The sequence below is a fragment of the Hemiscyllium ocellatum genome, chromosome 36 (genome assembly GCF_020745735.1).
Source record: "Hemiscyllium ocellatum isolate sHemOce1 chromosome 36, sHemOce1.pat.X.cur, whole genome shotgun sequence".
NCBI classification, from domain to species: Eukaryota; Metazoa; Chordata; class Chondrichthyes; order Orectolobiformes; family Hemiscylliidae; genus Hemiscyllium; species Hemiscyllium ocellatum.
Window position 1 is genome coordinate 27,494,687 of NC_083436.1, and position 23,593 is coordinate 27,518,279.

Below are 23,593 nucleotides of genomic sequence, written 5' to 3' on the forward strand. Positions count from 1 at the left end.
AATCTACTTGGACCCTGTTTGCCACCATCTGTGAGAAAGAACAGGAAATGGTATCACTATAGGAAATGACATCACCAACGCAAGGAACTCTAAACACACACAAAGCAGGTCACTAATACCAGTGCTTCACAGGAGTCTGATGTTATGGTGACGAAATGTCTGAAAATGAACCTTCCAGCTCAGAGAGCAAACTTACATCCAGAACACTGTTATACTTCTGGGGAAGAGCAGAGTGAGAGGCCATCAATATAAAATAATCGTTGAAATATCTAACAGGGAATTCATAAGACATTTCTTTACTCAAGTGGTGAAACTATGAGCTCATTATCATGAGTGTAGTGTTTTAGTTAATGGAATGTGGGTGTTTCTGGCAAGGCCAGTATTTATTGTCCATTGTTAATGTGCCTTGTGATAGTGAACTGCCTTCTTGAGCTGCTACAGTGTTTTGGGTGTAGGGACACTCGCAGTGCTGTTGGGAAGGGAGTTCAAGGATTTTGGTCCAATGACAATAAAGGAAAAGTAATACGATCCAGAATCAGTGTGGTGCATTTCTTGGAGGGGAATGTGCATGTGGTCGTGTTGCCACTCATCTGCTGTCCTTGTCTGTCTGGATCATGTCCTGGGAAGCAGCTTTGGTGAGTAACTGCTTTGCATTTTGCAGATCATTTTCACAGCTGCCACTGATGTTCAAGGTGTGATTGTTGAAGGTAGTAGTTGGGGTGCCAGTAAGAGACTGGCTTTGTCCTGGATGGTGTTCTTAACAATCCTGGCTTATTCTGTGATGGTGGAAAGGTACTGGGGAGACGGGAGGTGGGTTACTCACTGCAGAATTTCTAGCCTTTGACTGACTTATGAAGTCACAGCGTTTGTATGGTTGGTTCAGTTCAGTTTCTGCTCCGTTGCAACTTCTGAGGATATTGGAGGTTCCAAAATAGCTGTGCTATTGAATGCCAAGGAGCGATGATTAGATTCTCTTTGATGGAAATGGTCATTGTTTGGTACTTGTGTTGCACGGATGCTACTTGCTACCTATAAGCCCAAGCCTGATTATTGTCAGAGTCTTGCTACATATGGATACAGATGCTTCAGTATCTGAGGAGCCATGAATGGTGCTGAACATTTTCCACACAAGCAAGCATCCACTATTTTTCACCTTTACAATAGAGAGAAGTTCATTGAAGTAGCTGAAGATCACTTGGGACCAGGATATTGTACTGAGGCAATCTTGGGTAGTGATACCTTGGGGCTGAGATGATTGGTCTTCAGCAACCATAGCCATCTTCCATCATGATAGATATGACACCGGCCAGCAGTGTTTTTACCTGATGCCCATTGACTTCAGCTTTGTTTGGGTCCTTAATGTCATTGGCAGTCATTTACCTCTGGAGTTAAGTTCTTCTGTCCATGTTTGACCAAGGCTGTAATGAGGTTAGGAGCTGAGTGGCCATGGCAAAGCCCAAATTGATTGTCACTGAGCATGTTATTCCTATGCAAATTTGCTTGACAGTACTGCTGCCGACCTCTTCCATCATGTTGCTGCGTTTGAGAATAGACTGATGTGTAGGAATTGACTGAGATGGACTTAGCCTGTTTTTGAGGATAACATATGTCCCTGAGCAGTTTCCCCATCAGGTAAATTCTTTTTAGGCATTTGAAAATGTTTGCAGGGTTGTAACTAGACGAGCTGTGTGCCACGGCAGTATTTAAATGCAGGATGCCAAAACATTCACCTGCGGCTGTGGATTATTACCAGTTGATAGGGAAACATTTATGGGAATCTATATGAGTGTAGGTTGGAAACGGGAGTAAATGGTTGTGCTAGTAGTTAGATGAGGAACATAAGAGGAATCTCAATTAGCTATACTTGAACAGCTTGACTTAGTGCACAGCTAGTTTTGTAGCACAAATCTTCAGTAGTATCGATAGAATGCTGTCATGGTCCACACCCTTTACAGTATCCAATTCCTTCTGATGTTTCTTGATTTCAGTGGAGTAAAGTAAATTGCAGACTCAGCTGATGCTGGAGACCTCCAGAGGAGGCTGAGAAAGATAATTTACTCAGCACTTCTGGCTGAAGATGGATGCAAATGTTTTGACCTTGTCTTTTGCATAGATGTGCTGTGCTCCCCTATTCTTGGTGATAGGGATATTTGTGAGACCTTCACTTTCTGTTAATAGATCAACTGTCCAGTACCATTCATGATGGGAAGTGGCAGACGTGCAGAGCTTTGATCTGAATTGGTGTTTGTGGGATTACTTGGTTTTGTCTAATGCCATGGTGCTTTTGCCATTTGGCATGCAAGTATTTCTGTGGTTTCACCAATTTGGTACCTCATTTTTAAGTATATCTGGTACTGTTCCTAGTCTGCATTATTGCACTCTTCATTATACTAGGGTTGATTTCCTAGCATGATGGTACTGATTGTGTAGGGAGTATGCCCAACCATAACGTTATGGTTTGGTCTTGAATACAGTTCTGATGCAGATGACCCACAGCATATCATGGATGATCAGTTTGAAGTCTGTCTCATTTAGCACTATTAGTGCCAGATAATACTATGGAGACTATGCTGTATTGGAAAATAGAATTTCAAATTCACAGGGGCTGTGCATTAGTCACTTCTACCAATACTGTCATGATGTTAGTACATGTGATTGGTGAGGACAAAGGCAAGATTTGTCTGGCTTGTTGGTTCCCTCATCACTGGTGCAGATCCAGTCCAGCAGCTGTGTCTTTTTAGGCCAAGATCAGGTTAGTTGAACAACTGGCAGTGGTGTTACTAATCCACTTTTGGTGATGAACATTGAAGTCCCCACTGACCGTGCATTCTGTTCACTTGCCGCACTCACTATTTGCTCTGTGGTTTCTAACATGGAGGAGTATTGAGTCATCAGCTCGTGGGGTGGGCAGAGGGCAGCAATTATGGGTAACTGATAACATGTAGGAGGTTTCCTTGCCTATGTTTGACCTAATGCCATGAAATTTCATTGTGTCTGAAGTTGATCTTGAGAACTCCTTGGTCACCTCCATCTCAACAGTACGCTTTTGACTGTCATCTCTGGTGGATCCCTCCTCTAGTTATACAGGGCATACTACATTCAGAAGGAAATCTGCTACATTTGGTCTATCTTATGTGACTCCAAACCCATAGCAATGTGACTGAATACCCTCTGAAATTACACATATAGCTATATTCGTTGAATCATATGTTGCAGACAGTAACTGACTGTTGCTTGATCAGTCTGTGTGGCCACTGTTCCAAATTTGATCCAAGTTCACTAATGTTGGCAAGAAAGAATTTGCAATTGTTAACAGGAATGTGTTTGCCGTTATTTGGATTGATGTAAGGTACCCCTATGGATTAATTCAATGCTCTAGACTCCAAAGCGGTTTAATCAAACTGAGTAGCTCACTGTTTCACTTCAGTGGGCATTCAGTCACGTTATTGTGGGTATGGAGTCGCATAAACTAGACCAGGTAAGTATGGCAGATTTTCTTCTGAATGTGACATTAGTGTACTGGATGGGTTTTCAGACATTTGAAAATAGTTGCAGGTTTGCCATTAGACTCGTCATCTGCCTTGGCGGGATTTGAATGCATGATGCCAAAACATTCGTCTGGGCTGTTGATTATGACCAGTTGACAAGGAAATATTATTTATAATAAATTAGGGCGATCTGATAAGCATAGGTCCGAAAAGGGAGTAAATGTTTGTGTAGTCTTTAGAGGAGGAAGCATAGGAGGAATCTCAATTGGCTACAACCTATTGAATGGTAGAGTAGGCTTGATGGGCTGAAATGGCCTTGTGTACCTGGAACATCACACATTAGTTGGACTTAATTGACTTGCTCTTTAGTTGTGCACACTGTGGATGATCGTAGGGAGCATTAATAATTATGTTGATCGTGTTCTCAATTATTATTAAAAGAAATCTTATTTGCTTGCACTCTAACATGGAAACCTGTGTTGTGATATTTTAGCAACTTATAATAAATGTTACTATCATTTCACAAATGAAAAGAGACTTTTTTACGTTCCCTAAGCATAGAACAACTATTTTCTTAATCTGACCTTTTTTAAATATTGATTTAAAAATATCAGCAATTCGTATGTTGCTTTCATTTCTATTCTAGATTTGAAATTCTCCTTTTGAAAACACTAATGATATAAAAAATAAATTCATCAACTTTGTAAGCTGGTGGTATATTCAGGAGAAAATAATTGGGTCTTTTTGTTGAGCAGGATGAAGATGACAATGGCCTCTATTGCAAAACATGTAATCAGTACTTTAGCTCTTTACATAATAAAAAGGAACATCTTTTTGGAAGACAACATCTGCAAAATTTGACAGGTAAAGTTTTCTGTTTATCAGCTTAGAGAAAATATTTTAGCAAAACCAAATAATAGCATCAGAAAGGTTGGAAGTCAGTTCAACTTGGCAATTACACAAAATACTTTTCTGAAATGTATAGACCCCAAAAACAACTGTTTAATTTAAAGGGAATTACAATGAAATGGGAGTTAGCTAATGTGAACTGGGTGGATAGATTAGCAGAAATGATAGTAAGCAAGCAGTGGCAGACATTTAAGGAGGTAATTCATAACTCTCAGCAAAAATATATTCCAGTAAGGAGGAAGGATTCTAAGAGAAGGAAAAAACAACCATGACTAACCAAGGAAGTTAAGGACAGTATTAAGTTGAAAGAAAAAGCATATAAAAAGGCAAAACTCAGTGATAGCTTTGAAGACTAGGATAAATGTCGAACCTAGCAAAGAAAGACTAAAAAGTTTAATGAAGGCTGATTAAATAGGCTACCTAGTATTATAATTATCTGATAATAAGAGCTTCTGTAAATATATAAAAAGGAAGCTAGTGCTCAAAGTAAACCCAGGTCTCTAACTATCTCGTCAGATTTATTTTTTAATGGGAACAAGGAAATGACAGAGATGTTAAACAGATATTTTGCATCAGTCTTTATAGAGCCAGAGTTATACAGCACAGAAACAGACCCTTCATTGCAACCAGTTCTTGCTGAACATAATCCCAAACTAAGCTAGTTCCATCTGCCAGCTCCTGGCCCATATCTCTCCAAACCTTACAATTTGTGTAATTATTCAAATGTCTTTTAAACGTTGTAATTGTACCCCCATCTACCACTTCCTCAGGAAGTTCATTGCACTCGCAAACCACCCTCTGTAATATATTTGCCCCTCCTATCTTTTTAAAATCTCTCTCCCCTCACCTTCAAAATGTGCCCCCTAGTCTTTAAATCCCCTATCATAGGGAAAAGACAACTACCATTAACTCTATCTATACCTCTCATTATTTTATAAACTCAATCTCCTATGTTCCAGTGAAAGAAGTTCTAGCGTTTCTTTATTACTCAAACCTTTGCTACCTGGCAACATTCTGGTAAATCTATTCTGAATCTCTCCAGGTTAATAATATCCTTATAATTAGATGTCTAGAACTGGACACAATATTCCAACAGAGACCTCACCAATGTTCTGTACATCCTCAGCGTGACTTCCCAATTTCTATACTCAAAGGTTTGAGCAATGAAGACCGGTGTGTCAAATGCCTTTTTAACTAAATAAAAACTGAAACAACTGCAGATGCTGTAAACCAGGAACTAAAACTGAAGTTGTTGGAAAAGCTCAGCAGGTGTGGCAGCATTTATGAAGAAATAGCCAAATTAGTTTCTGGTCTGGTGACCTTTCCTCAACTGTTTTGAGAAAGTGTCACTGGGACCTAAAATGTTAACTTTGACTTCTTTACACAGATGCTGCCAGACCCGCTGAGCTTTTCCAACGACTTCAGTTTTTGTTTCTGACTTTTAACCACCATCCAAATGTGATGCAAACTTCAAAGAATTATGTACTTGAACTCCCAGGTCCCCCTCTGTTCTACAACACTACACAAGGCCCTGCCATTAATTGTATAAGCTCTACCCTCATTTGCTGTACCAAAATCTAAAAAATTTATCCAGATTGATCTTCATTTGTCATTCTTTTAGTCCATTGATCCATTTAGATTAGATTAGATTAGATTCCCCAGAATGTGGAAACAGGCCCTTCGGCCCAACAAGTCCATGTTGACCCTTCGAAGAGTAATCCACTCAGACATTTCCCTCTGACTAATGCACCTAACACTTTGGGTTTCACCTGACTTGCACATCTTTGGACCGTTGGAGGAAACCAGAGCCCCTGGAGGAAACCCAGACATTGGGAGAATGTGCAAACTCCATACAGCCAGTCGCCTAAGGCTGGAATCAAACCTGGGTCGCTGGCGCTGTGAGGCAGCAATGCTAACCACTAAGCCACCGTGCTGCCACAGCACGATAATCAACATCCCTTTGTAATCTCGGAAAATCTTCTTCACTGTCTGTCATCGATTTTGATATCACCCGCAAACTTACTAACCATGCCGTCGATATCCTCATCCAAATCTTTTATATGAATGACAAATAACAGAGAACCCAGAACCGATCCCTGGGGAACACTACTGATAACAGGCCTCCAATGCGAAAAGCAACCCTCCACTACCACTCCATCTGAAAGGAGAGGGAACTTCTTCTGTGTGGTGTCAAAATGATGGATCTTGGACCTTCGTTACGCTGTGTCATGGATTACTAGGCCAACGAGTGTAATTATTAGAACGCTCAAATCTTGGGTGTTTTCCATTCTTGCTACAGGATGCACACGAAGTCTTGAAAATAAGCCAGACTGTTATTGTAATAGTGCTTCATTATTAACATTTTCTGACATGTTCCTGCAGCTTTACGGATACAAAGTATTACTTCAGTGCTGTTAGTAGGCCACACCACTGTGGCGATCTGCGTACAATTGAAACTTTCGATTTCCAAGGAAAAATAAGGAGCTTGGGGATCATGCTAAGTTATGGTAGTATTAGGCTAGTAGGAGATATGAAAAGCAATTGCACAAAAGATTTGGAGAGTTTGAGACCTCATTTTGTAGATCTTGTAACACTGGCTGTAATACACTTGTTTGGCAATAGCAAAACATAAATAAGTTGGTGTATATTTCCAGAGCATAATTTAACCACTATTAGTAGCATGCATATATAGTTGTACAGATACTACAGTATTTTTACTTCGTATTGTGCTTGCATCGATATTGATTTGCACATATATCGGACCAGAACAGTGATAGCTGGTTGACTAGACCTATCTTCCCCTTTCTGTTAGTTAGAATGGGGACAAAAATATTGCAAGTTTGGCGTTGCAAATTTTTGATAATTGTATGCATTTCTGCTATATTGGCTGGTCAAATAGCGGTAGTTGCTGCATTGTTTTGAACAAAACAGTACTGTTTGAAATACAATTCTCCTGTCAAGAACAGAGTCATTTTGATAGTTAAAATTGAAATGTTTGGAGAGCATCCTTTTAACTGTTAGGGGCAGCATGGTGGCTCAGTGCTTAGCACTGCTGCCTTGAGTGTCAAGGATCTGGGTTCCATTCCACCCTTGGGCAACTGTCTGTGTGGAATTCACATGTTCTCCCCATGTTTCCATAGATTTCTTCCAGGTGTCTGGTTTACTCCCACAGTCCAAAGATGTTCAGATTAGGTGGATTGGCCATGCTTTCTGGAAAATGCAGGGTACAATGATAGCGAAGGGGGCCTGAGTGTGATGCTCTTTGGAGGGTTTGTGTGGTCTCTGAACCAAATGGCCTGCTTCCACATTGAGGATTCTGTTATTTTTAAGAAAGCTCATCATGACCATGTACAGAAGTCCTTTGGTAGGACAAGGATCCACATAGTAATTTAAAATTCTCTTTAACACCAAACTTGATTTACACACCATATGTATCCAGTCCAATTAAGTTCTGATTGTCTTCTCCACAATATCTCATGTAGCATTACTAAGGATTGAGATTAGGCTCTCATTTCAGATTTATTTAAACACAATGTTGTATAGTGTATAAACAAAATACTTCAACTTCAAAATCTTGTTGTCACCATCATCTGAATGGGCAGACACATTGCATTGAACCCTCACCCAACCACGTAACAATTGTAATTATGAATTCAAACAGGAGATTTTGAGAAAGAGGCAGCGGAGCTCTCCAAACAAGAAACGCATTTGGGTGATGAGGACTCAGGAGATGATGATGACAGTGCAGAGCTCTCTCAGTTGTGTGCCCTGACGTCAAAGCATAACTATACATCGCTTAATCTAAGTCTTTTGGAGGAATATATTTTCAAGCAGGTGAAGTGTAAGTACAAACAACTTTTTTGTTTAGTCTTCTGTATCCCAAATACACAGACAAGGTAAACTGGTTTTGTTATCAACTATTTTAAGAGGACCAGTTGCCACCTCTTTCATCCTGTATAAAGTGAATGTCCTCCCTCTGTTGAATGATGGAATCCTGGTTGAAATTCATTTGGGTAGTTATGACCAAGGCCCTTATAGTTGCACCAAACAAATTTAAACAGGCCATCGTTTGGCACAGTTGACAATTAGTACTTTTATGGAAAATAGTTAAATGTTTGTATTGGTTAGTTGAAAATGTCTTACATCAGTTTTCCAGCACTTAGCAGGAATGGGGTGCAAGAAAGCTTGATTTTGCATTTCTTGTAGATGTATCAGGTGGATTGTATCTAAATTGAGAATATTTTGCTGTTCAAAGTATTGCCATTCTTCCTTTACCGATACTTTTAAATATAAAAGCCAATATATAATTATTATTTACAAATCTGCCGATCTGAAGCAAAATGTAGACATTTTAAAGGGATGAGGGGACTGGTTCAAGTTTGTTTGATAACTTTCCTCACAGATGATAAATGCTGATAGAATTGCTGAGTCTTTTCAGTATTTTCTCCTATTTTTGACTGCTCGACAATCTTGGAACCCTAGCCTCTCTAAATTGAAAATTGAATGTTTTTAATACGATTCATGGTCCTGTGTGTTCATCAGCAGATAACACTCTTGCCTCTAAGTCAGAATGTTATGAAAAATTTCACTTGAGACTTTAGTGTAAAATTTTAGGTCGTACTGTAGTGCAGTCCTGAAGGAATGCTGCATTGTTAGAGGTGTTGTCTTTTGGATGGGATGTGAAACTGAGGCCCTATTTGTCTGTTCAGGTGAATGCAAGACATCGCATAGCACTATTAAAGAAAAGCAAGAATGTTCTTGTATCTGGTCTAATACTTATGCCTCAATCAAGATCACTTGCGGGACCAAGGTTTTTGCAAAATGGCTATTCCATTTTCTACTTGAAGCGTTTAAACAACCAAGTTCATGAAAAGCACTATGGAACTTAATCTTTTCCTTCCAATAACTGGAAGATCATTAAAAAGCTGAGATTTTAAATTTGTGCAATTTGACAACAATCTCCATTTCAAGCATGCAATTTTCTTTTCACTTCTGAAAACCATTCATTCTTACGGATAGTTAATGTGTAAATGCCTATATTTCATGCATTGATGGGTTCCTTTGTTTTGCATAAGTACAGAGGAATCTCGATTATCTGAACAGCATGGGTGGGGGAATATTTTGTTCGGATAATCGAATGCTGGATAATACAGTTTAGCCAAGTGTCTGGACTTCGCAATCTTGTCCAGATAATCTGAAATTCAGATAATCGAATGCCGGATAATCAATGTTCTGTGTACAACTGAGTTTGTCAAAATGCTGCAAATAAGTCAGCAAGAAGTTATTCTCATTGATCTGTAGAATGAAGTCTTACATAACGTTAATAACTGACAGATGTGTACTGCTATCGCATATTAATTGAATAATTCTTGTAATAATAAAACAAACAACTGCAGATGCTGGAGATCTGACACAAATTGTTGGACACGCTCTGATTTGGCAGTATCAGTGGGAAAAAGCACAGTCGTTGTTTCAAGTCTGGTGTCACGTCCGCAGAATTGATAATAGTTAGGAAAAGGTGGTATTTATGGTGAGGGTGGTTGGGGAGAGTAGAGTGGATAGCTGCAGATGGAGCCCTAAGAGAGGGAGAGTGTCAGACAAGGGGATTATTGTTAGTAAACTAAGGCAGAAGACAATGTGTTAATAAGGACTAAGAGTCAAAGAAAGTGTGGAGGCTGTGCTGAAAGCAACCCATGTAATGACAGGACCAGGGTGTTGGGTGGGCTAAAAACATGGAAGGATGTAGTCACACTGTAAAGTTATTGAACTTAATGTTGAGTCCTAGAGGCTACAGGATCTCCAAATGAAAGCTGCAGTGCTGATTTTTGAGCTTACGCTGAGGCTCATGGGAGCACTGCAACAAGCCTGAGATAGAAATGTTGGTGTGGGAGTACAGTGACGTGTTGGAGTGGCAGTTAAGTGGAAGCTCATTATCACTTTTATGTGTAGAATATAGGTATTCTGCAAAGTCACCCAGTCTGCGTTTCGTCATCTCAGTGCAGAGGAGACCACGTTGAGAGCAGCAAGTACAATAGACTGGATTAAATGAAATGCAAGTAAATCCCTGTTTCACTTGCAAGGTATGTCTGGAGCCTTAGTTATTGAGGAGGGAGGCAGGTACAACAAGTTGTGAATGTTTGGGAAGGTACCGTTAGGAGTGGACCAGAATGCCCGGAGGGAACACCCTCTGCAGAAGGCTGACCAAGAAGGGGAAGGGGATATGTGTCTCGTGGTAGCATCCCACTGGAAATGGCAAATGGCTGCTAAAGGTCCTTTGGATGCAGAGGCTGGGGAAATGTTCAGTGTGGACCAGGGAAACCCTATTTTTGCTGCATGAGGGAAGATGATGAGTGAGGAAAGAAATTCTTGTTATGGTTTAAAAAGTATCACATGGTTTTTTTTCTGCTGAGGTCATTTTGTGCATTATTTATCACTTAAACTGGTTCTCCTAAATAAACTTTATTAGGTGTTTTTTTTCTCTCTTGTATTGCATTGTCAGTAGATTGCATTGTCAGTAGATTACATAGTGGGCAAGAGTTGCATCCCGGGAATCTGAATGCTTCAAACTATTAAATTGATTGTTGACAAAAACCATTCACAGACATCTCAAATCAGAATATTATCCTTTTTCATTCTTCTATTTAAATGTTTTGAGGAGGCTTTTGTATTGGTGTCACAGGAGCAAACATTAGGGACATGTAACTATGGAGTGTACAGACTGCATGAAATAACAATTAGTTGACAACACAAATTGAGAATCCATTGACAATTTTGTGATTTTTATCCTTTTTCGGGTTGGCAGGCAGAAATGCAACATTGGTGTCTAATTTGGCTTTACCAGCAGTTCAATTAAAGTATAGAGTGTGATGGCTCAGGTCCTTAATATTTCCCAAAACAATTTTTTTTGTCTCTGCTATTTGTATGTATTAAAGGAATGCTATGCTCTAGAATTACTTCTAATGGAGAGGCAAAGGTATGTTGCTTCTCTAAATTTTTTTATGACAACTTGTCCTGCTGCTCTAACAGCAATTTGCATAAAATAAAACTTGGTTATACTAAATAGTGTATTTATATAGTAAACTTAACTTTCTGGAACCAGCCCTGTTCACAAATATTTCCTTGTATCACCTGTTGTTTCTTGTATCTTATAATTGCTAGTGCAGTGTAATTTGGAGTTCTTGAACTTGGTCAAGGAATATGAAATCCACCTGTGATAAACAAAAGTCCTTTTCATATAACAAGTTCATGTTGCATATTTTTTATGTTTGTCAGAATTGGAAAAATTGAGAAAAAGTACGTTTTGATTAGTGAGTGGGGGAGGAACTCTGGTAGAATGGAAGGATCAAAGGGCTGAATGGCCTACTGCTGCTCCCATTGGAAAATCTGGGCCAATTGCCCTTTATGAAAGGGAGGGTCAGGTCTGGAGCAAGGGAAGGGGTTTGGGAGCAGAATGGAGAAGGGTAGTGGTAGGGTCTGGGGCAGGAATATCAAGTAAGGATTGGCTGAATGGGGGAGCAGATTGCAGTGAGGAAAGGTGATTGTCACATCCAGAACAGGGTAATAGAGTTGTCCATTTGTAGGTACTATTGGGTCCTGGAGGGTGTAAGTGGTGTGGCAAATGTCTTTTGAGGATGTCTGCGATGAATATGAAGTCAGTTGAATTGTCACACGGGAGTTAAGACTACGTATTTAGTAGACGAAAGTTTCCTGGATAACTATTATTTTCATCAAAATTCTCTGATTTAAATGGAGACTTTCACAGGGTTCCAGGTGTAGAGAAGTTGCCCAGCGGAATCTTCAATTCTTTGGTCATTTGAGTCTGCTATGATGGTGATCCCACAGGGTGCCTGTATGCAAACTTCAGTTTATTCTAGAGTAACGACTGTCCCGACATTGATAATCCAGGACAGTCTTTATTTATACAACCATTGCTGTGCTATTCAATTGCTTTACCACCTGTCAAAGATTTATGTCTGTGAACTTAGAGATCTGTCTTTGTTCTTGTAACCTCTTTAAATTGTATTATTTAATTTATCGTATCTCTTCTTCTGAATTGCATTATTTCACATTTTCTGCATTGAATTTCATTTGTCGTTTGTCTGCGTGTTTCATCAATCCATGTCCACTTGAAATTTGTATGCTACACTTTGAAGTTTAATGCCATCTGCAGTCTTCAGTATAGTGACCTTCATAGCCCCAAGATCAGATGATCAATGAAAAAGCAGAGTATTTCTTCTACCAACCTATGAGGACACTAATATATACTATCTTGTAATCTGAAAAATAAATGGTCTACTTACATTTTTCTTAACTTTTTATTCGTTCTGCCATGTCTCTTTTAATCCCGTCCTTTTTCAATTTTTCTATTAACTCATTAATATTTGTTGTGGTTCTGTTCGCCGAGCTGGAAGTTTTTGCTGCAAACGTTTCGTTCCCTGGCTAGGGAACATCATCAGTGCTATTGGAGCCTCCTGTGAAGTGCTGCTTTGATGTTTCTTCCGGAAGAAACATCAAAGCAGCGCTTCACAGGAGGCTCCAATAGCACTGATGATGTTCCCTAGCCAGGGAACGAAACGTTTGCAGCAAAAACTTCCAGCTCGGCGAACAGAACCACAACAACGGACACCCGAGCTACAAATCTTCAACCAGACTTTAATCATTAATATTTTACCAAATGTGAGTAATATGACTATACCACTTCAAAATTTGCAGTACTGGAGAAGAGCAGGAAATTCCTTTGGATTTTTTTTCCCACACCCAGAATATGCAGTATAATCTATTTGTTTTCCCCTTAAAAGTTCCATGAGCCCCCTCTAGTAATTTCCAAATCCTCAGCCAATCTTGTTGGGCATAAACTGTCTTCCTACAAATCTATGTTGCTTATCATTCATTAATCCATGATCCATGATATTTCACAGTCCTAAGAATCCTAATTTGTAGCAGAGGTGTCAGAGCAACCATGTGTAATCAAAAATGAAAGTTACTATCTGCTTTGTTTGCTTCCTAGTGAGAGAGTTAGAACTTGGTGAACTTGCAAAATCTTTGGGGCAAGCAAAGGATGAGTGTGAAAATTTAAGTACACAGTTGGAAGCGTTGAAGGTAAATTATATTGGTCACTACTTAGTGAATCTTTGAATATTTCCTAATATTTTTATTCCATTCTCTTGCATTTAAATTTCAAAATTATACCTGCGTATCATATACTTTGATGTTTAAGGTACAATTCATCATGTTGTCTTTGGTGAGATAATGTCAGTGGCATGGATTCAAATCCCACACCAGCTGAGGTTACCATTAAGGACTCTCCTCAGTGTCTCCCCTTGCCTGAGGTGTGGTGACCCTCAAGTTAAACCTCTGCCAGTCTCTCTTCTATTGAGCAAACAGTTCTACAGTTCTCTGGGATTACGGCAACTTTACCTTTAGAAGATAGAACAAACATTGCAGCATGGTACAGGTCCTTCAGCTCTCAATCCTACTCTGAGATCAAACTTTTGATTTGGAGGTGCCAGTGTTGGACAAGTGTGTACAAAGTTTAAAATCGCACAACGCCAGGTTATAGTCCAACTGGTTTATTTGGAAGCACTAGTTTTCGGAGGACTGCTCATTCATCAGGTGGTTGTGGAGTACAACATTGTAAGAATTTATGGCCATGTGATGTAACTGAAATTATACATTGAAAAAGACCTGGATTGATTAAGTCTGTCATTTTTTTTTAGAATGACCATGCTGGTTTCTGTTCTTTTATATATAAATCCCAGATTTTTTAACTTTAACTTTAAAAAAAGCTCTGGGATTTACATATGAAAGAACTGAAACCAACATGGTCATTGCAAAAGTTGAGAGACTTAACAAACAATCCAGGTCTTTTCAATATTTAATTTCAGTTACATCATACTAAATTTTTGTTGTAAATTCTGTGTCTTACGATCTTGTACTTCACAACCACCTGATGAAGGAGCAGTGCTCTGAAAGCTAGTGCTTCCAAATAATCCTGTTGGACTATAACCCAGTGTTGTGATTTTTAACTAAGATCAAACTAACCTACATACCCTACATTTACTTTCATCCATGTGCCCATCCAAGAGTCACTTAAACTCTCCGCTGGCAATCATTCCATGCATCCACCACTCTGTGTAAAGAACCTACCTCTGACACCCCCACCAAGCCTTCCTCCAATCACCTTAAAATCATGCTCTCTCATGATAGCCATTTTGATCCTGGGAAACAGTTTCTGGCTATTCACTCTATGCCTCTCATCATCTTGTACATCTCTGTCAAGTCACCTCTCCTCCTTCTTCACTCCAATGAGAAAAGCCCTAGCTCCCTCAACTTTTCTTCATAAGACATGACCTCCAGTCCAGGCAGCATCGTGGTAAATCACATCTGCACCCCCTCAAAGTTTCCACGTCCTTCCTGTAATGAGGCTACCAGAACTGAACACACTATTCCAAGTGTGGTCTAACCAGGGCTCTATGGAGCTGCAGTATAACCTCGCAGCTCTTAAACTCAATAACTCTGCTGCTGAAAGCCGACACACCATATGCCGCCTTATAACAACCCTGTCAACTTGGGTAGCAACTTTGGGAGATGTATGGACGTGGATGTCAAGATCCCTCTGTTCCTGCATGCTGCTAAGAACCTTGCCTTTAACCCTGTAATCTACATTCAAATCCGACCTTCTAAAATGAATCACTTTACACTTGTCCAGGTTGAACTCCATTTGACACTTCTCAGCCTAGCTCTGCATCCTGTCAATGTCCCATTGCAACTTCCACCAGTCCTCCACACTATCCACATTAGCACCAACCTTTGTATCACCGGCAAACTTACTAATCTACCCCTCCACGTCCTCATCCAAGTCATTTATAAAAATTGCAAAGAGCAGCGGTCCCAGAACAGATCCCGGCAGAACACCACTGGTCACTGACTTCCAGGCTGAATACTTTCCATCAATTGCCACCCTCTGTCTTCTATGGGCCAGCCAATTCTGTATCCAGACAGCCACATTTCCTTGTATTCCATGCTCCTTACTTTGAGTCTACTAAAATCCACGCCTTGCTAAAATCCACGTACACTACATCCGTGCTCTACCATCATCATTGTGTTTTGTTGCATCCTCAAAGAATTCAACAAGGCTGGTGAGGCATGACCTGCAAATCCCCCCCTCCAAAAGCCATGCTGATTATTTGGAAAAGCATAGCTTTGTTAGAGATAATCTCAAATCCTGTGCCTCAGAAACCTCTCCAATAATTTGTCCACCACTGACATAAGACTGACTGGCCTATAATTCGCAGAGTTATGCCAATTCCCTTTCTTGAACAATGGAATAACATTTGCTACCATCCAATTATCCCGCCCTGTATTTTGGTGAGAAGGCAATAAGCAGCCAATAGTTTTAAGTTGACTTTATAGATCTAGATAATGTTTGAAGGGATTAAAAATTTGCAGCGTTAAACTTAATTCTGCTTGAGTAATGTTCTTTGTCATTGCATATGGTATGTTTCTACGTAAAAGATAGGAGTTACCAAAAATCTAAATTGCATCACATGCATTAAAACTATTTAACTTGTTTATTTATATTAATATTTAGATTGGACTTTATGATCTATAGCTGTTCCATGATTTTTCAAAACCAACAATTTTTTAAAAATACATTTATTTCCTATTTCAGAATCAAAAGGTAAAGTTGGAAACTGATCTTGCAAACCTGAAAGCCTATGGAGCATCATTAGACGCACAACTGGACAGTTTAAAAATGGTTCCAATGCTCTTTCAATTCCACATTCAAATAATGGATAATGGTAAGTTATAAGTAGTACTGATCAGTTCTGGCAAAGTTGACATTTATTGTCCATCCCTACTTGCACTGAGAAGTTTGGGCCGCCATCATGACTGAAATTGTGCTGCTCTGGGATCAAAGTCACATAGACCAGATAAGCAAGGCCGTTTCTTTTCCTGAAGGACCATTTTACACCCACTGGATTTTTATAGCAATCCAACAGCTTCATAGTCTCCTTCAATATCAGCTTTTTTTTAGTTCTAACCTGAATTCAAATTTACCAACTGCTATTTGTTCAACCATGAGAATTGCTAATGTAATGTTTAAAACATCAATATGGTGAAATATATCTGCAAAGTATGTTGCTTCTGATTCTTTAATTCCCTCCAGTCTAACACCCACTGAAATCTCTGCACTCCAAGTTCTAACATCTGTACTTCAAGTTTTCATTGTTGGCATGAAGTTAGCTGTCTAAGCTCTGAAATCTCTCAACCCCTCTGTCTACCGTATCATCCTTTTAGGGCATTCCTTAAAACTTATCTGTGACAGAAGGTTTGGTCACTTGTCTCATTTTCTTGTGGCTCTATCAAATTTTGATTGCAGTTCTGTGAAGCACTTTAGGACTTTATATATGCTAGATTAGACAGCAATTATGTCAGTAGCAGCATAAACACCAACTGGAAAAAAACGTAGACTATCCTTGACTCAGTGAATTTTAATCCATTGATCATAGTCATTTCATTTTAGTTTGTATGAGCCACAAAACACATGCAGATATTATTCTCATTTGTTAAAACTACTTCCTATTCCAGAATCGCCCTTGAATGGAGAGACATCTCCCAACTTCTTTTCTCTACTGTAAACTATCACTGTAACCACTCCACACTTCCACCTTTATCTTTTACAGCAAGTGTGAGGAGTTCATAGATTTCTTTGGATGGTCTCAAACTTTGACAATCAGCTATCTGCCCCTGTTCCCTGTCCCCACCAAGTGAAATGTCCTTGCAAGTTCCTAATTCTTGTGTCCTTCTCTAGTTTCTCATTCTCTTTCTAAACTCATCTTGCCTCCATTTCCATTAAACTACTGACTACTATCTAATTTCCCTACATGCCTCCCATGTCAATTGACAGTGTTAACATCTCTCCTCAGGTTCTATCCCTCTGTCCTTTTTATCATTCTTCATCACCCCTTTCCTCAAAAAAAGGCCCTTGACTGCTTTGTCTCTAATCTTCATTTTTTATCTTTTGTTTCTTTTCTAATAATCTTGGAACATTTTGTTGCTACCCAAATCTGTGACCATCTTTCCTTCAATTCCCATATTTGAATCCCAGTGATCAGGCTTCCATCCCTGGATAGTGCTGAAGTAGCTTTTACCATAGTAACAAATGATGCCCTATGTGACTGATAAAAGAGAAACTATCCTTTCTCATCCTTCTCTACCTGTCTACATCATTTTGGAATTGTGATCACATCCACTTGGGTGAGACCGCATTCGCCTGTTTTCATTCATGATTTATTTCCCATTCTTCATTCCAACACCTATTACCTTTGGTGTCCCCAAGGATCTATCCTTATGCTCTTGCTACTTCCTACATAGTGCTTCACAGATTCTCTAACATGCAGTGTTTCACCAGTCTAGTAGAAAAGAACACAAGGAGAAAATTTGGGCAGAGAGAGAGAGAGAGAGACAACTGCAGCATTTAGCTGTCGCCAACAGTGATATATAACAGCTTCCACAGCTAACTTCAAACCCAACAACTGAAAGCTTAACAAATCCTGGATCTGTGGGAGCCTCACTGCACCCATTCATGCTGCTTCTGTTGTTTTAACTTTAAAAGTTGCCTATCACTGCCATCATCCAAAAACACTTGCTGTCTGCAGTGGTGAGTTCTGTCATGATCATCAATCTCTGAATTGTAGACTGCTTAATTGATTAACTTCCATAGAATTGTTGAATTTTAGAGGTAAACGATCAGATCCCTGTTATGTGTACCAGCACCTGATAGAGCTACCCAGCTAGTCTCATTTTCCAGTCTTACCTGAAACCCTATTAAGTTCATCACTTCCAAATGTATATCCAGCTCTCTTTTTGAAATCTCATCTGGAACCTGACTCCACCACTCTCCCAGATAGTGCATTCCAAATCCTGACAGCGAAGTAAAGAAGTTTGTCCTTGTCTCGCTCCCAGCTCTCTCGCTGTCACTTTTGAAACTGTGACACGTAGTTACTGACCTGCCAGCTCATGGAAACAGAATATTCTTCTTTACGCTGTCGTAATTTTGAACACCTCTTAATCTCCACTGCTGCAAGGAGAATAAGCCCGATTTCTGTAATCTTTGCCTGTATCTTAAATATCTCATTCCTGGTATCATTCGAGTAAATCTCCTCTGCACTCTCTCCCGGGTTTTCACATCCTTCCTTAAACAATGATCCCAAAACTGAACGCAATACTCTAAATGTGGTCTGACCAATGATTTGTTGCGGTTCAGCACCACTCTCTCGCTTTTCTACTCTGTATCTCTATTTATAAACCCAAGGATACTATAAGCTGTCTTTGTACCCCTTTAACTTTCCTAGCCGCCTTCAATGAATAATGCATTTGAAACCTGAGGTCCTTTTGCTACTGTTCTCCTCAAAACTGTACCATTGTTGTCTCTCTCTCTCTCTCTCTTTTTCTTCCAGCTGTTATGAACCAGACCAAACCCCCTTCAAAACTCTGAGATAACTAGACTCTAACTTTTACCTTCTTTAAAGGCAGGTGTAAACTGCTGTGATCTAGATATAGTTTGATTGTTCACGCCACTCAGCCTTAAGCAAAATACATTTTTTGCTAGGTCTAAGTAAAAATACAAACAAAAAGAAAATAATTTATGTAACTTTTAATTCGATTGGAAAACTGACTGAATAATAGATTATTTATCTACTACACAACAACTGGTCAAAAATAGTGCAATCCCGTAAACAACCTTTGTAAAGGTAAATTCAGTAAAATAGATTCTCTAACACGCAATGTTTCACCAGAACACAAGGAGAAAATTTGGGCAGTGAGAGAGAACTGTAGCATTGAGCTGTCGCCAACAGTGATTTATAACAGCTTCCACAGCTAACTTCAAGCCCAACAACTGAAAGCTAAACAAATCCTGGATCTGTGGGAGCCTGACTGCACCCATTCATGCTGCTTCTGTTGTTTTAACTTTTAAAAGAAATAACAGGGTGCCTCAAGTTGTTTACTTTATTGGTTTGGAAGAGACAACTCCCTACTTCTGTCTCAAAACTTCTCTTCAAATAAAACCTGTATAAAATACACCTCTTAAAGCTATGGTATCATCATGCATCAAAATGTATTACTTCACATTTCTCTGCATTGAATTTTGTCTGTTCATTTGGTCGATTTGTCAATGTCCCTTTTGAAGTCGCTCAGTGTCATCCTCACAATTTACTCTTCTCCCTAGCTTTGTATCAGTTGTAAATTTAGAGGCTTTTTTTTTCCCTCAACACCCATCTCCCAATTACTTAAATCTGAAAAAGCAAACGTCTCAACACTGACCCCTGGGGATCACCACTTTCACCTCATCTGCAGTCTGGGAAATAGCTGTTTCCTATCTTGTAACCAGCTTCAACTCCATTCTGCCAAGGATCCATCAATCCCAACCATTTCTAATTTGCTAACCAACCTGCCATTTGGCACGATATCAAATGTTTTTTGGGAAAAAAAATCCACAGCATTCCCCTCATTCACTGCTTGTGTCGTCTCATTGAAGAACTCAATTGAATTTTTCAGAATTATCTGCTCTAGACAAAGACATGTTAACTGTATAGTATTAACTTATTTTTCTCTAATTCCTTCTGTGTCATGGTTTTCCCACTATTTGATGTCAGACTGCAAGCTAGGCACATACCCATAAGAAATAAATACAGAGGATATCCAAAGCCAGAGTAGATTCCTGGGTCATCCTTTGCCCCTTCCTTCAAGGACAGTGTCACATTTGCAATTCTTCAGTCTGCTGGGACACATCCTGTGTTCACGGAGGCCTGGAAAATTTCTGTCAACAGTTGAACAATTTGCTCCCTTACCCCCCTCAGCAATCTAAGATGCATCCCTTCTGAATCTTTTCTACTTGAAGTCCTGCCAGCCTTTTTAGCAACTCTTCTTTATCTTTCACCATACTGCTCGGTGCTCTGTACCCACATTTTCAACTAGGTCATTGTCACTATTTTGAGCAGTCTGTTCAAAGCTAACAAAGTATACAGCTTATAAGGCCTTAATGTTTTTTAAAAGTTGGAACAATAAAAGCAGCCTGAATGGATTGGGCAAGCTCCCAAACTACTAGATTTTTAGTTTTACCAATCAGCAGTTGCTAGATTCTTGAAGCTGGATGTAGATGTTCTTATTCTCCTCTCTGTTCCAACTAAAAACTTGGTTTCCCTTCCTGCTTATCGAATGGTATGTGAGACAACTTATTTTATTGAACTTGCCCTTGCCAAGGGTTGTGGGATGTTAATATACATTATTTTGTTAAGCATTTCAATTGAGATAAGCCAATTCTTTTCTTATTATTTTATTTTAATCTGCATTTTAGCTGTAGTGTAAAAGTAGTACAGTTTGGTCAAACTACTCAATTTTAAGCAATCAAATTGCATCTGACTACAAAGCCTTACAATTATCTTAAAATAAGAAAAGGTTAGGATCTAGGCTATTTTCTTAATATATTTTGAGGAGGTTTGGTCTGGTCCATAACAGTACCTAGTTTGCACTGTCTTCATTTCTCTTTTGAAATTCTCCCATTTTTCATGCACTGTTTCAGTACTAGATGGACATAACTTCCCTTCCAATTAAATATCAGAAAGACTGAAACCAATGTTTCATTTTTCTAGTGGTTCCTGCCACAAATGCTACTTCCTTTGTACTGAATCATTCTTTTCCCCCTCATTTGTTTGAGGCCAGAGCAGAGTGTTCACTACTTTGGGAACATATATTTGACATTTGAAATGAGCTTTCTTTCACCATGTCCGTGCTGTCGTTAAGGCTGTCTATTTCACACTGTTAAAACTTTGCCTGGCGGTACCCTCAAGCATAGTTTTTTTTTAATTCTCAGAGGTAACTTTTTCTATTGAACTCGAGACAACCTCCCATCATTTACCTTTCACAAATCCGAGGACGTCAAAATTCCTGTTGGCTGTGTTTGAACTCGCAGCAAATCCATTTTTCTGTCCCTATACTTGCTGACCTACATTGGGTCCTGGTTGAACAATGTATTGATCTCATCAATTCAAATCATTGTTTTAAAATCTTTCCAAGTCTTGGCTCCTTCTTACCTCTAATCTCTTGCAGTGTGCAATTGTCAGGATATCTATGTTTATCTAATTCTGGCCTCTTGAGCGTCACAAATTTTAATCACTCTCAAATTTAATCACTCCATCATTGGTTGGCAATCCCTTGGCACTGGAATCCCCTTTCCACGTCTTTCCGTCTAATTAGGTGCTTCTTCCTTAAAGGTGCTCCATTAAAATGTATCTCTGTCATTCAAGCTTTTGGCGATCTGTTCTGATATATCCTTATACATCTTGATGTCTAATTTTGTTTTTTAACACCTCTGGGATGTTTGAAGACACTAAAAATATAAATTGTTATTGGGGCAGGCATTGCCAGGTATATCTAGCATATGTTCTCCTAAAGTAATATTTCAGCATTTTTTTTTCTAGGTTATTGGCAATATGTTCTGAAAATTTAGGGGAAATCTAACTTTTTTTTATAACTTAGGAACTTGCATATGGCAGAAACGGTTCATATCTCTGGATACACTCATGAAGTAAAGGTGAATAAGTAAAAGGATATAATAAATGGTTAACTCAATGTCACTGATTTTTTCTGTGCATACTGCAAACATAGAGGTTGCCATTTGATACCAATTTGTGAGAAATCAGCATAAAATTAGGCTACCTCCTTATAAAGGTCTTACAAAATTGATGGGAAACTGTTATGAAGATGACATAAAGCTACAGAGGGATGCAGATGGATTAAGCAGTGAGTAAAGATCTGGCAAATGGAGTAAAATGTGGGAAAATGTGCAGTTGTCCATTTTGAGAAGCAGCGTATTGTCTCATGAAGATTACAGAGCTCTGAGGTGAGAACGTTCTAGATGCCGTACTGATGTCATCCAAGTCGAGCAACTAGTTAGGAAAGCAACTAGAATGTTATTTACAGTGAGAGGGATTGAATACAAAGTAGGGAGGTTATGGTTCAGTTATAAAGGGCATTTGTGAGATCACAGCTGGGATACTGTATATAGTATTGGTCACTGTATTTAAGAAAGCAAATAAATGCATTGAAAGTAGCTCGTCCCAGAGTTGGACTTGAAATTCATAGGTTGTCTGATGCGAAATTGTTAAACAAGCTCGGCTTCTATTGGCTGGAGTTTAGAAAGATAAGAGATTACTTGATTGAAACACAAGATCCTGAAGAGTCTTGACAGAACATTGGGAATATGGAGTTGGTAATTGGGCATATGGAGTTCAAGTTACAATCAGATCAGCCATGATCTTATTAAATGGCAGAGCAAGCTTGAGGAGCCGAACAGTACACTTTGTTCCTGACTTGTGGTACTACCAGTCTAAATTCAGATTGCACATCTTGCTGTTTCACTTTAATATTATAGTTAGTCTTGATACCAAGCCCAGTACAGTTGGCAAGATACAAAAGACTTTTATGGGGAACAGAGAAAACAAAAATCCTCTTTTCCTGAGGGTGGGGGGAGTTGAAAACTAGGGGGCATATTTTTAGGGTGAGGGGAGAAAGATTTTAAAAATAACATGAGAAGCAACTTTTTTTCAACCGTGATTAGTATGTTGAATAAACTGCCAGAGGAAGTGATGGATGCAGGTACAGTTACAATGTTTAAAAGACATTTGGATAAGTACTTGAAGGTTTGGAGGGATATGGGCTAAACACAGGCAGATGGACCTAGCTTAGTTTGAGAAGATGTTTGGCATGGACTGATTGGACTGAACGGACCGTTTCCATCCTCTGACTGTATACATATTAACTAAAAACTCCCTCTCCCTGCCTATGTTAAGTGGGTAATGTAACAGGTATATTAGAGTTAAACCAAATTTTGACACAAGAATAAAGCATAGTTATACTCTCACTATGTGCTCCTTTATGTATAGTCAATGCTTAATATAGGTCTTAGCAGAACGTGAAAGCAGATGTAATCATTTTATGCATGTAAGAAAGGAGAGTGGTGAATGAGTAGATCTAGTTGCTCATATATGCTGACATTGGTTTCTTATACTGACCAAGTTTCTTTTGTCGTTATACCCCCTTTACCATATGTTAGATGATGTGTTATATTGGAAAGAGCAGAGATGAATCCTTGCAGCATAGCGGGACTAATTCTGCAAAACTCTGCGGGCTTC

At 39.2% G+C, this 23,593-nt stretch overlaps 1 protein-coding gene across 4 annotated transcripts in view; it reads left to right on the top strand.

Moving 5' to 3' along the window:
* The window catches only part of LOC132833372 (FACT complex subunit SSRP1-like), a 61,252-nt gene that overhangs the window by 35,039 nt on the left and 2,620 nt on the right, over positions 1-23,593 (top strand). For 2 of the 4 annotated variants that reach the window (XM_060851593.1, XM_060851595.1), the window contains 5 exons: positions 4,244-4,352; positions 8,059-8,238; positions 13,405-13,496; positions 16,069-16,198; positions 21,939-21,993. In XM_060851593.1, the coding sequence (XP_060707576.1) occupies positions 4,244-4,352; positions 8,059-8,238; positions 13,405-13,496; positions 16,069-16,198; positions 21,939-21,991 (564 nt within the window). In that variant the 3' untranslated portion in view covers positions 21,992-21,993. The remainder of the gene's footprint in view (positions 1-4,243; positions 4,353-8,058; positions 8,239-13,404; positions 13,497-16,068; positions 16,199-21,938; positions 21,994-23,593) is intronic. The other 2 variants (XR_009647075.1, XM_060851594.1) reach the window with 1 other exon arrangement.